The sequence below is a fragment of the Rhamphochromis longiceps genome, linkage group LG4, assembly GCF_057381845.1.
Source record: "Rhamphochromis longiceps isolate RC_006_pf linkage group LG4, R_longiceps_female_GT1.1, whole genome shotgun sequence".
Taxonomy (NCBI): domain Eukaryota; kingdom Metazoa; phylum Chordata; class Actinopteri; order Cichliformes; family Cichlidae; genus Rhamphochromis; species Rhamphochromis longiceps.
This window is the reverse complement of record NC_140560.1, coordinates 16446170-16460433: the sequence shown is the minus strand read 5'-3', so window position 1 is coordinate 16460433 and position 14264 is coordinate 16446170. Positions and strand designations below refer to the sequence as shown.

The window sequence follows — 14264 nt, the reverse complement described above, 5'->3', positions numbered from 1 at the left end:
ACTGAAGAAATCTGTCTAGCCAGAAATTGTGAAAATTTGAAGCATTTGAAAAGACAGACCTCATTAAATTTTGGTGTGGATCCAGAACATTTCAGATGGTGACATTACAAGAAGGAGCTCTGACCGTGATGGAAGATGTGCTCTCTCAAAACCCTCAGAGACCTGTATTAAAATGTGTTTAGATACAGAGACTGATAGCTAGTAGAGTACTTTTTTAAATAGAAAAAGACGATGTTTCCTGTATGTATTTTATTAAACAACACTTATGTACAAATTTCATCACGGACATTTAAAATAGTACATCTCAATATAGTGTAAATGGCTTTGGGTGCATCTAGTACAAATATCCAACTCCACTATGACACTGTAAATATTCACACAACAACAAGTAACCACACTTGTGAAAATCAAGCATTTTTTTTTTATTCAAATCTTTCTTGATTACTCATATAACTCATCCATTAAGTTTTACATTTCATCGTGATTTCTGTAAAGACTGTCTGAATGCAGAACATCTGTACAGTGAAGCTTCAAACCCTCCAGACTCAAAGTACAATCATGCAGATCCCTGAGACGTTTACACCTTACCTACTTTGGTAGCCAGTTCTGGGTCAGAGGTAAGGTAGCACAGTCAGTGTGTATGCTTTGCTGCTTTTATCACACTGTCTCTTGCCAGTGAGTTTCCTACCCAAGGATTACAAAAGAGCCTCCATCATCCAGGTCCTCTTCTGGTCATAAGCAGTCCTTGCACAATGCCACCTGGCCGTTGCGAAAATCCCTGCAGGGGCAAAGGCGTCGGTATTTGGCACTGGAGCCGGCACAGCTGAACAGCAAGGGGTCCTGCTGCAGGCTGCATTCAGCATGCTCTGCTGAGAAAGCAGGAAAGAGGTGGTTCTTCTCAGACTCCACTCCTTCACATTGAAAGTCCAGCCTGGGAACAAAGACAAAGGATGAGGACACAGTTTACAGTGTGTGTGTGTGTGTGTGTGTGTGTGTGTGTGTGTGTGTGTGTGTGTGTGTGCGTGTGCGTGTATATATATATATATATATATATATATATATATATATATATATTTTAGGGGTGCAACGATACACAAAATTCACGGTTCGGTTCGGTTCGATACTTTGGTGTCACGGTTCGATATTTTTTCGATACAAAAAAAATGTTCATGCCTTTTTAATTTGTCATTTATTAAAATTATAAATATATATTTTAACTCAAAAGTACAGTTTTTAAATTTAACCCTAACCCTTGTGCGTGTTTTTAATTTTGACAGCGAATGCGCACCTGCGGACCACTTATGTGCAGCCCTGGTTATATAGCTCGTCATATTGCAGCCACAGAAATTATTTTGTCCATGAAACCATAAAGCTGCACTTTCTTTTTGCCTTATAGTCTGATTTGTCATAACTTCTCCGTTTTGTGGTAAGCTTTTCTTTGGCTGTCACTTCTTCACCCTGACCTGTCTTATTTGGCTCAGCAGAACTAAAATATATATCTGTCTGTGAAGGTTCTCAGTCATCCAGGTCATCATAGTCAAATATAAATCCTGCTGCTTTTACACAGGGACTCACATAAGCTCAGCGATTCTCTGCGCGATCAACCTCTCACATGTTTAAGCTGCGGGAGATTTCACTTGTCATGTTTGCATAGTAAGCTAACGATTAATAAGACGATGTCAGAGGAATTGGTGCACAAATTATCATCACTCACAGATCAGTGCTGTCGCTCTCTATACACAGTTCGCACGATTGCAAAGTGAAAGCAAAAAAACAAGCGCAAATTCAAACGCGATTTCAATATGTCACATATTGACAGTGGCTCACCCAATGACATAATTACCCAGCTACATTTCTGAAAGAATGCAAAAGCATTGACATATATTTTTCCTACAATAGCCCGACGGGCAGGGAAGAGATAGATTTTGGTAGCCCGACTGAAAAAATCGCTAGCCCCAGGACGTCAGGCTAGCGATATTGCAAGCCCTGTATCTGATTGAGGAATCATGCATCTTTGGAAAAGAGAGTTTATTACAGAGAAATGTCTCTTTCCAAAATAAAAGCTATACTATCCGCTTCTTCTGGGCTATATTCTCAGCAGCATAAGGAGAATCATGTGCTAACAGCTGTCTAAATGACTCGGCTAAAGTTAGTAGCATGCTTGTTGTTTTTGTCTTTGCACTAGGATGATGTCGGCGTAAATGTGCAGTCATATTCGTTGTGTTCCCACTAGTGCTTTCAGGTTAATCTCGTTGAAATGACCTTAACACCACAACATGGCAAATCTCCGTTAACGAGCTACCGCCGATCGCCCCGTGCATGGGGCTAGACGGCCAACACGTTAACGAGCTAACTGCGCTAACACACTAGTTCCCACCCATGTAATTGAGCATTGCATGGCACATCCAACATACTGTTTTACTTTAGTCCGTGACTCGCTTACCTTCAGGGTCATACGTCACATGAAAACCAAAATAATTCCAAACGCCAGATCTGAATGAGGGTGGGGGAGGTGCCCTGCGCTCTTCCTTCTGACTATGCTGTCTGTGTGGAGCGCTCAGTGGATCTGCGCTCGACAGTGCAGCCTAGGCGGAGTAGTCGAACGCAGATTCACTGAGCGCTCCACACAGACAGCATCGTCAGAAGGAAAGTTGATAAAATAAATTACAAATGTTGTATTGTTCGATACATACACGTACCGAACCGAAAGCACTGTATCGAACGGTTCAATATCGATACGAATATCGTTGCACCCCTAATATACATACATACATACATACACATATACACTGCACTGTGAACCACTGCGCTAATGACACTTCTTAAAGTTTGTGTGTCCTGCAAAAATCCGAGAAAGAGCAATACTTGTAATCCTGGAACAGGTTTCCGTGGAAATGTTCTGTGGACAGGTGACAAAACTTCTCAAAAAAGGCACAGCACAGTGTTAACACCTACTGTGGAACATGATGACCAAAACCCACTTTCGTGTCATATGAAGACAAGAAAGTGGGTAAAAATGAAGAAATTGAAGTAGGAATGCTGACCTTAAAGCAAAATCTGATAATTGTAGGGTAGCTGTGGCTCAGGATGCAGATCAATCCCTGGCTGCTCCAGTCTGCATCCTTGAATAAAATAGTAAACTTGGGCAAGATACTGAACCCCGAAGCTGCTTCCAGTGTGTTCATCAGATTGTGGATGCTAGGTAGTTAGCACTTAGACTTAGAAAAAAGTGTTTGTGTGAATAGGTGATCGACAGATGTTGTATAAAGTGCTTTGAGTGCCCAAGTAGGCCAGTAAATTGCTACACCTGAGAAATATTAAGAGTTTTGTTGGAGGAACGGTTCAAATTCCCAAAGCATTGACGTGCATTCTGAAAGCAGACAGTGTGAAACACCTGATGAAGCTGCAGATGGAGGAGGCTCAACATAGTACTAGACTCATGAGTTCAGTTACTTTTACCAGCATGTATTGTGAACGATTACTCAGGACGCTCAATAAAGAAATGAAACCATCTCAAAACAAACTACGTGTGAAGATCTGACCTCATTTTATGAGCAATGACTCTCTTTCTTCATGACAATTTATATATAAAAACCCACTAATAAAACCCTTTAATGTGTTTACTACGGCTGTTGTTCAGAATGGCAGGAAAACAACAGAGGAAAGGGTGATCCAGTTGTTTCATCAGTACTTTGTACTACTGTATAATACTGAAACTAGAAGTGCAAATGAGGCGTGGTGCTGCGCTGATGGAATGCAATCAAATAATTATTTGTAGAATGAGCTCAGTGAGATGGACTTTTAAGATGTTACAGTTTGCAAAAAAACAATGAAAATAAAAAACTGCACTAGATGTTTCAGATGAGTGCACATCACAGCTGAAGTTTCCTTTTTAGAATAAATTTACATCACATTCACATTTAAACATGAACTATGGAACTTGTAACCTTTATTTTAGTGATGCCAGCAGGATCCCTCAAATGTTTTTTTGTAAATTAACTTGTCTTATTAACCTAAAAAACACTCAGATGCTGAGAATTTTTTTTTTTCTGAGCTAGGACAGGCACGCAAGAGATGTGCACGCAAAAATGATTCATCATTCAACAAATTCAGGAAAAAAGGACTTACGCGCTGAAAGTCTCCCTAATGTTAATGAAACGATACAAGGCGGGTTCGCAGATTAGTCCTGCAGTCTGGCATGCCTTCACACACGACTCGCTCTCGAGTGAAGCCACGACACGGAGTGCAGTGAGAGGAGGCCAGGATGAGAAGGAGCTGGCGTTGGAGGCCCAGGTTAGGATTCTGGAGTTGGGTAGGAGGTTGAAAGGACTGGGAGCACTGCCCAACCAAGTCTGAGATGAGTTTACGGGAGGAAACGGAGCTTCAGGAGAACAAAAGTCCTGCAGGTGGAAAGAAAAAGTAAAATATACAACAAAAACTAAACTCTGATTTAAAAAAAAAAGTACATTATGTTTAGCAACACGTTAAATGCTACTAAAATAATAAAGGAGCTGTTAAACACAAAGAGTTGCTTATCAAAAGTGGGAAGTCCTTGTCATCCTATATGGAAATAACATGGATGTAGTCATGGCACCCAGTAGTAAATAGGATTTGGAGGCAGAATTAGGGCTCTGGTGAGAGGCTGACTAGACCCCTCCCCACCTTGCTGGGGCTATTCATAAAACCCAGGTAATAACATTTCTCTGACATATCCCTCTGGCCTCCAGTCCCGTTTATTAAATAGACTCCCAGTTCCCGTAGGCAATAACCAGACTTCCAATCTCTCAATCTCTGCTGCACTTCCACTCCTAAAAACAGACTACATTCCTGATTGCATACTCACGCGCGCACACGCATATGCAGTGTTCATCAGCAAAATAAGAAAGTGTGAAAGGGGCGAGATGAGGAGACGGAGGGCTTGAAACTATATTAAATCTTCAGTAATTCTTTTTAGACATTCTTCATTCCATCAGTGACGCCATGTTCAAGAAGCCAGTTAGAGAGGATCTGAGCTTTGAGATATGGCGCCAACATGAACTGGTTTCAAGCTGGAAGCAGCCATTAGAAGGTGGATCTACTGTGGTCATAAAGGGATGGACAGTTAGCAATAATACCCAGGTATGCTGTGGAATTTAAATGATGCTTAGTTGTTACTAAGGGGGCCAAAGTGTGCTAAGAAAATATCACCCACGCCATTACTCCACCAGCAGCAGCCTGAACCACTGACGTAAAGCAGGATGGAGCCATTCTTTCATGTTGTTTACACCAAATTCTGACCTTAACCTTCGAATGTTGCAGCAAAAATCAAAACCCATCAGTGCAGGCAACGTTTTGTATTTTCTGTTTTCCAATTTTGTAGCCCATCTGCTTCAAGCTTTGACATGCTGTGCATTCTGCATACCTTGACTATAAAAAGCAATTATTTGAGTTACTGTGGCCTTGTTATCAGCTTGAAGCAGGCTGGCCATTCTCTTCTGACCTCTGGCATCGATGAGGTATTTTCACTGCATTTAACTGCTGCTCACTGGATATTTTCTCTTTTTCAGACCATTCTCTGTAAAGCCAAGAGATGCTGTGAAGAAAAATCCCAGCAGATCTGCAGTTTCTGAAACAGTCAGACCAGCCTTTCTGGCTCAACAACTATGCTACGTTCAAACTCACTTAAATCACCTTCCTTCCCTATTCTGATGCTCGCTTTGAACTTCAGCAGGTTATCCCGGCCACATCTACATGCCTTAATGTACTGAGTTGCTGCCATGTGATTGGCTGATGAGATAGTTGCAATAACAAGCAACTGGAATAACCAAGTAACCGGCAAGTGTGTGTGTGTGTTTGCGCCCTGCTGTGTCATCACACGGACACCATTTTTAGAAGAAAAAAAAAATAGTGAGCTGCCATCAAACTTTATTGTATGAGGGTCAGAGAGGAGTTAGAGCTCTGCTAGAGCAAACAGAGGCGAGGGGTATTCATAGTGGGAGATAACGAGTGTGACGGTTTTGGTCAGAAAGTAGAAAAATGAGGCTAAAGGATGTGTGGAACTTGAGGAGTTAGAAGTAAAATTGGAAAAGAGGAAAGAAAAGGTTTAAGAAAGTGGCAGAAAGAACAGGGAGGAGAGCCTGATTGGAAGTCTGCCCTTGTACACGCCAGGCGGCTAGTCACAGTCTCAGTCAGTCACGGCATGTTGAGAGAGAGAGAGAGAGAGAGAGAGAGAGAGAGAGAGAGAGAGAGAGAGAGAGAGAGAGAGAGAGAGAGAGAGAGAGAGAGAGAGAGAGAGAGAGAGAGAGAGAGAGAGAGAGAGAGAGAGTGAGTGAGTGAGTGAGTGAGTGAGTGTGTGTGTGTGTGTGTGTGTGTGTACACATTATTGTGTGTGTATTATTTCTGACAGCGGGGGAAGAGAGGGTGTCAGAGCAGAACAGAGGCTAACACATTTCCTTAACCTGCCACTGCCAGACAATATACCAACCATCAAAACATCACAGATCTCATTGAGGACAACAACATCTGTAAACATTCTGCAGATAAGAGTGTGTGTGTGTGTGTGTGTGTGTGTGTGTGTGTGTGTGTGTGTGTGTGTGTGTGTGTGTGTTAATATTTCAGATGATTTTCTTCTTTAAAATAACTTGAAAGTAGCAGTAATACCAAGAAAGAGATACGGTTAAACACATGGTGATTGTTCATTTCTCATTTTGATGTGTGCAAATGTTAGAAATCAAGGACATTGCATATAAGCCGAAAAAACACCCCCAAAAAACAAAAACAAAAAAACTGTGCCCATCTGTTGAGCTTGCAGCCGGTGGCAGGAAAAAGGGATTTAATTGCTGACCCAGTCAGTCTAGCAGAGGGATAAATATTGTGGACAAACAACTGAAAACTTCAGAAAGGGAACGCCTTTAAAAGTAAGGTCAGTATGTGAATTCAGAAATAAAAGCTTGAATAAGACTTGTCAAAGGTCATGTTAGGATATTCCCCAAACACTGTTTTCACTCATTCAAACACAGGATCACATGAATGCACCATCAACACATGTTTCACCAGAACATTGCAACCATCAAGATAAGCAAGGACAAAGAAGCTTTCTACCACACATTTGAGAAGCATTAAAACAAGAAAATAAATACTTAAAATAGGATACAGATTATTGCCTTATATAGACATACAGGGAGTGCAGAATTATTAGGCAAATTAGTATTTTGTCCACATCATCCTCTTCAGGCATGTTGTCTTACTCCAAGCTGTATAGGCTCGAAAGCCTACTACCAATTAAGCATATTAGGTGATGTGCATCTCTGTAATGAGAAGGGGTGTGGTCTAATGACATCAACACCCTATATCAGGTGTGCATAATTATTAGGCAACGTCCTTTCCTTTGGCAAAATGGGTCAAAAGAAGGACTTGACAGGCTCAGAAAAGTCAAAAATAGTGAGATATCTTGCAGAGGGATGCAGCAGTCTCAAAATTGCAAAGCTTCTGAAGCGTGATCATCGAACAATCAAGCGTTTCATTCAAAATAGTCAACAGGGTCGCAAGAAGCGTGTGGAAAAACCAAGGAGCAAAATAACTGTCCATGAACTGAGAAAAGTCAAGTGTGCAGCTGCCAAGATGCCACTTGCCACCAGTTTGGCCATATTTCAGAGCTGCAACATCACTGGAGTGCCCAAAAGCACAAGGTGTGCAATACTCAGAGACATGGCCAAGGTAAGAAAGGCTGAAAGACGACCACCACTGAACAAGACACACAAGCTGAAACGTCAAGACTGGGCCAAGAAATATCTCAAGACTGGTTTTTCTAAGGTTTGATGGACTGATGAAATGAGAGTGAGTCTTGATGGGCCAGATGGATGGGCCCGTGGCTGGATTGGTAAAGGGCAGAGAGCTCCAGTCCGACTCAGACGCCAGCAAGGTGGAGGTGGAGTACTGGTTTGGGCTGGTATCATCAAAGATGAGCTTGTGGGGCCTTTTCGGGTTGAGGATGGAGTCAAGCTCAACTCCCAGTCCTGCTGCCAGTTTCTGGAAGACACCTTCTTCAAGCAGTGGTACAGGAAGAAGTCTGCATCCTTCAAGAAAAACATGATTTTCATGCAGGACAATGCTCCATCACACGCGTCCAAGTACTCCACAGCGTGGCTGGCAAGAAAGGGTATAAAAGAAGAAAAACTAATGACATGGCCACCTTGTTCACCTGATCTGAACCCCATTGAGAACCTGTGGTCCATCATCAAATGTGAGATTTACAAGGAGGGGAAACAGTACACCTCTCTGAACAGTGTCTGGGAGGCTGTGGTTGCTGCTGCACGCAATGTTGATGGTGAACAGATCAAAACACTGACAGAATCCATGGATGGCAGGCTTTTGAGTGTCCTTGCAAAGAAAGGTGGCTATATTGGTCGCTGATTTGTTTTTGTTTTGTTTTTGAATGTCAGAAATGTATATTTGTGAATGTGGAGATGTTATATTGGTTTCACTGGTAAAAATAAATAATTGAAATGGGTATATATTTGTTTTTTGTTAAGTTGCCTAATAATTATGCACAGTAATAGTCACCTGCACACACAGATACGTCTCCATCGCTCTAGAGTCAAGTGGTGGCGTGCTTTACACCACTGCATCAAACACTTTGCACTGTGCTTGATGATGTAAGGCTTAGATGCAGCTGCTCAGCCATGGAAATCCATTCCATGAAGCTCTCTACACATTGTTATTGAGCTAATCTGAAGGCCACATGAAGTTTGGAGGTCTGCAGTGACTGACTCTGCAGAAGTTGTCCACCTCTGTGCATTTTATAAACCTATGACCATGGAAGTGATTGCAACACCTGAATTTGGTGATGTAGATGGGAGACTGAATACTTTTAGCAGTATAGTGTATACATCTCTTCAAATAGATTGAATTAATAACTAAAATACTTGAAAAAAATTAAAATATAATGAAAATAAAATGCACTGGCTCAGGAACAAAGATTTAAAATGCAACAGCGAGCTCGCTCCTCTGAAACAGCTGGAGCTTCACATGAGAGCCAATTAATTCCTTTCTTCTGTCAAGGGGATCGACCCAATGAGCAGAATTGAATAAACGCATCCTTTCTGTTCTTAACCTTGTGTTTAAATGTTACGCTTCTTTTCCCCAGCCATAATCCACTCTAGGACTGAATTTACCTCTATTAAGACACTTTGAAAGGTGGACATGAAAACTATTAAGCAGAACTCTTGCATGCTGTCTCACTTACTGCTGGTATTTTTAATAAGCTAGAACATATCAGTCCATCTGACCTTTATCAAGTATGCAGGCAATACTCCTGCATTCTTATATATTAGTATATACACACATAGTCAGATTAGTCCTCTGAGGCAACACTGCACACATGTGTGCCTTTAGTTTGTCAGTAGTGTCAACAGACTGAGTGAATGTGATAATAATTATTGTGACATCCATATAAATTCAGGGCAAACAAACAATGACTGAATAAAACTGTTTGATACATCAAAACACTGCATTAGCAGCCATATTTGATTTATAATAGATATAAAAACAGGTCTTAATCTATTAAAATATCTAATAAGTAGCATTAACTAATGAATGGATTAAATGTATTCAGAAGCATTATTCAATAGTTTCTACTATGGCATCATACAGTGCATAATATTAATAACTACTGAAACTGACTTTACAAAACATCAGTTTACAGCCCAAAACAAAGCGCTTATTATTCAGTGTTACATCCTCTGTCTTTTTTTACATTTGAATCATAAAGAAAATATAATATTACAGCGTATTCCCCTGAGTGACACTGGGCTTCTTGTCTTTTCATGTGACTGTCTCTATACCCTTAGTTGGTGTTAAAACAAGTTCAATACCAAAACATTAAGGGAGGTCTCGCAAAAATTAGAAGTTTTATGTTCACTTATTCCATGTTTCAGTTTTTTTATGGTTTCACTGATGTATCATCAACACAACCTGATCAAGAGGATGTGCAGTTGATCACACTTTTAACTGACTGACTGTATATTAGCAATAGGCACAGTTCCCACATAACTAATTTCCATTTTCAAGAGGAATTAAGAGAGTTTGGTCAACTAGATGTCAAGTTGTTTTGTTTTTTTCCCTCTGAACACAGTCATTATGGATCAAATGGTCTCTTAGGCTTCACTCACATTTATACATAAATGTGGAAAAAAGGTGCTTACTAACTAGTCTAAAGCTGTGTAATTACCATGTTATGTGTTTTGTGTTTAATTTGCATAAAACATAATCCTTAAAAGATTCATATTTTCCTTTTCCCCTGAATGCTTTCACTCAGTGCCCTAACTTTCTAAAGACTTTTCTGGTTGCAAGATATCCAAATGGTCGTGATAAGCTATAGAAACTTACAACAAATGTGAAAATCAGCAAAACCCCAAAACTTTTGATTGATCATGTTCAATATTTATCATCAGTATAATAGCCTTGGGGGACATGACTACCTAGGTTGGCTGAACAACTGGCCAAGGTCAAAGTTGATCTTGGAAAAAACATTTCAAGAAACCATACAGAGTAATATATCAAAGGAAAGTGTTTGGAAAGAGCTGTAAACAATATAGTTTTTCAATAGGACGCCCTATGATGCTACAATGACACTGCAAAGTCTTGAGTTTTCAGAGCTTATGGAAGCCAATTACAGCCAATTTTGCTCCAATCATAAGGATAAAGATAATAAAATTCACTAATTAGTATGTAATGCTTCAAGGTCATAGGTCAAAGGTCAGAGTCACATGAATTAGAGAATGTTAAAAAAAAAAAACAGGCTGACGTCAGTATGTTATAATAAAAACATTATAAAACATCAGAGTTTCAGTATAGCCCTTGCACTACAGGGCGGTGTTGCATTCCCTGAGTGCTCTTTTAAGTATAACAGTAATAAATTACTGCCTGTGTCTGTTATAAACATCAGTTCCATGAGAGCCATAAGGTTTGAGCCAGACACATAACAATGAATCTTGTGGTTCAAGCCCACATCTATTCACAAAAAACGCAAACTGCTGGGAGGCGTCACGTGCACCATTAAATCATTCCTCTTAGATTTATTAAGCTTTGTGCCAGCACGTTTCACGATTCAAATGTTGAGCGACCCACCTGGTTCTGAATGTAAGCGTGGAGTCTTTCGAGCATTCCCTCACAGGTGTACTCGTACGGCAGGAACGGCTCCACCTGCAGACACACGTGCGTGCACAGATGAGCAAACAGTGGACAAGAGCATGCGCGCATGGCCGCAAAGCCAAGTCGTAGTAATTACAGGACCCCGAGCATCTGATAGTTAATCACAGTTGACACATTCATTAGCGTAATTGTGAAAGGCCTATATCACGGCACGAGCCTCGCATTAAAATCAACGACCTAATACATCACAGGTGACAGCTTTGAAAATTGATTTCATTAATTTTCGTGATGACTACATCAATATGTCAAACAATGGATTAAACCGACATCGGACCACAGGTCACGCGGCACTGAGACGGCTGTTTTGGTGACTTCTGGATACTTTGGGTGCAGTTAATAGTGTTGCCATAAAGACCTGTCAATCACTGTCAGATTGTTTTCTTAAGGCACAACATGCAAAAAAGCTCAAAAGAGAACACTGATCAATAGCTTTCCCTTCTTTCTCATATTTGATGCAGGCAGGGTCATAGGGAACTGATGGGAATAATGACTGTAGGTTGGAATCTTTGGAGACGGTGTTTATATCAATAACAGCATTTTTGAGGCTGACTGTGGATTGAACACATGACTAATTATAAAATATATCAGGACAGAACAGATTCTGCCGGTATCCCCGGTGTAGAAACCTCTCAGAATGTCTCCCTGTGGTATCTGAAGTGAGATCTCACTGTTTACCATCAGGCCACTAAAGCACTCAGGCTTAAATTGATAAATGGCTCCTTTTAGCGTTGTGTTCCTTTTAGCGCTCTCTTATTACTTTATTTCATCTGAGTTTAATGAAATGTATCTGGCACTTCATCAGCTATTCCACAATGCAATTTGCCTTTTGGGCATCTTTACATAATAGAATCCGAGTCGGACCAAAAAAAAAAAAAGTTTCATAAAGTGTGATTTGAATTCAAACTCAGGAAACATTCTTTATGTGACTCCACATTTAATATACCTAAACTGACTGAAGCGGTTGGTCACAAAAAATGGGAGCAACATTCATCATTTCACACCATTAAAAGTGACATAAAATGATGGCTTATCTGTGAGGCAAGTTATGCTGGTAGTTGGTACAGACAGGACAAAAAACACACAAAGACATTTGAGTATTTCTTAATTTCCACAAGGCACAGTACTATTAAAGTAACATTAAAGCTTAGCCAGCAGCTTTTTAAGCTATCTAAATCCATAACATGAGCTGCAGGAATATGAACAGACCCCTAAAAAGCATTAAGCACTGAGCTGCCTGTGAATAAGCGTAAGTAAACTCACAATATGTAATCTACACAACCAGATGAGCCACACTAAATGCCATCTACACATGTAGCGTGCCTAATTTTACACTCAGACTCATCTCACTGAGCTTAAACTCTGCACGAACCGAAGAGTTATCCAAGTAATTGTATTACAAGGAAATGCTTTTACAAACACAGTAACTAATTATAATTTAAGATGAACTGAAAAGGGAAATTCAGTTCATCTCCTAGTGCACCTCTGCACTCTGACTGCTTTCTTTAAAATCCTATTTTAGCCACTTGTACATGTGTGTCTGCAGTTTTACCATCTATATCAAACTTTCACAGGGTGCAAAAACTAAATTGTATGTCAAACTGACCTGACACTGCTAACAGGAGCCACAATTACAGCCATGACTGGGAGACCAAACAACGGTTTTCACTGAAAGAGCGCACAGCAGCACATCAGGTCAAGAGCTCCCTGCTTATTTATTCATTTATTTTTCTGACATTAATAGGGTAGCGCACCGTGGCTTTTTCACACTGTAAATGAACATGTCTAATTTAGCATCTCGAGCTGTGCGAGAATACGAGCTCTCAGCTGAAAACAATTAGACTGTATTGTGTTTGAGCCACTGAGCAGCTCCTCACAGCAGAATAAAAATCCAGGAGGCTTTGGACACACCAACACAATCAACGCTCCTTAACCTCCCTACTCACCAAACCTAGACTATGTGACTGTCCCTTACTGCTTCAGCAAAAGAATAAAAATAGGATGGCAACCTCTTTGTGGCTGAGAATGGCCCAGAGAGTTGCTGTCAGAGTCACTTTCAATCACAAGGTGATTGCATGACTTATCTGGTGGGAGGGAACCTGTCTCCAAATATGCCAATGCCTATTGCTATCAGGCAAAAGTTTGCAAATACTTGCCAATGAGCTCAACTTCTCTGCGATCCATCGCTTTGCAGTAGGCGACTCGACTTGACTGGTTGTCAGCTGGTTGTATTCTGTTTTTTTTTTCTTATATGAATGTGTTGTTACTGAGCATCTCTATAGTTTTAATCCAGTTAAATCGCCATCCTGGAAGAACTATCTCAGTTTAGGAATTTCAGAATATCAGTTTTAGATCTATGACGCTCTATCTGCATCTCTATCTCTATGTGAATTTCCGTGTATATAGCTGGAAACAGACTTTTTATTTTTCCCAGTTTATCCCAGTTAATCACCATGGTGCCATTATTGCAAGTAACTGACCACATTCGGTTGCAGACTGATCACAGACTGATAGCACACTGACCTTGTAGTTTTATCACAGTCTTGATGTCTAGAAGCGTTTGAAGAAGGCAGCTGACTGCGAGTGGTCTCAACAATTTCAAAGGCATCGAGATCGCAAGTTTATTGCACAAAAATTCAATATTTTTAGCTGTTCAACCACTCTTTTCCCTAGCGTGACGGTTGCATTATGTAAAACTAAATTGAAGTTGGAGGTTCAGTCAAATGTGCATCTTGGATCCACAATTCTATAAATAAGAAACCCTACACGACTGTTTGTATAATAAATATGAAGCTACCACCCCGTTGTTAATTAAGCTTAGCAAAAAGACTCAAACAGGTTTCTTTTTGCTAATGTGAACAAAGGGACCTGTTGCCAGGCAACCAGTGGGGGATGTTACTGCTTCCTATCAAGGAATAGTCCGACACTGTTGAAAAATAGCAATTTTTGGCTTTTGTGTGCATAATAACAAACAAGATGTGATGTCTTAATAAGTAAACTTTTGAGGTGTTAGTAGGCAGATTTTGTGACAGAGCCAAGCTGCTTTTCAGTCTTCACGCTTGGCTGTTGGCACTAAC

The 14264-nt window shown here is 40.5% G+C and overlaps 1 protein-coding gene across 2 annotated transcripts in view; it reads right to left on the bottom strand.

Annotated features, from left to right (window-relative positions):
- Positions 1-241: 241 nt before the first annotated feature.
- Positions 242-14264, bottom strand: part of mgat5b (alpha-1,6-mannosylglycoprotein 6-beta-N-acetylglucosaminyltransferase B) — a 75770-nt gene continuing 61747 nt past the window's right edge. For both annotated transcript variants that reach the window (XM_085403510.1, XM_085403511.1), the window contains 3 exons: positions 11107-11181; positions 4129-4400; positions 242-931 (listed from right to left, as the gene is read on the bottom strand). In XM_085403510.1, coding sequence (XP_085259636.1) covers positions 733-931; positions 4129-4400; positions 11107-11181 — 546 coding nt within the window. In that variant the 3' untranslated portion in view covers positions 242-732. The remainder of the gene's footprint in view (positions 932-4128; positions 4401-11106; positions 11182-14264) is intronic.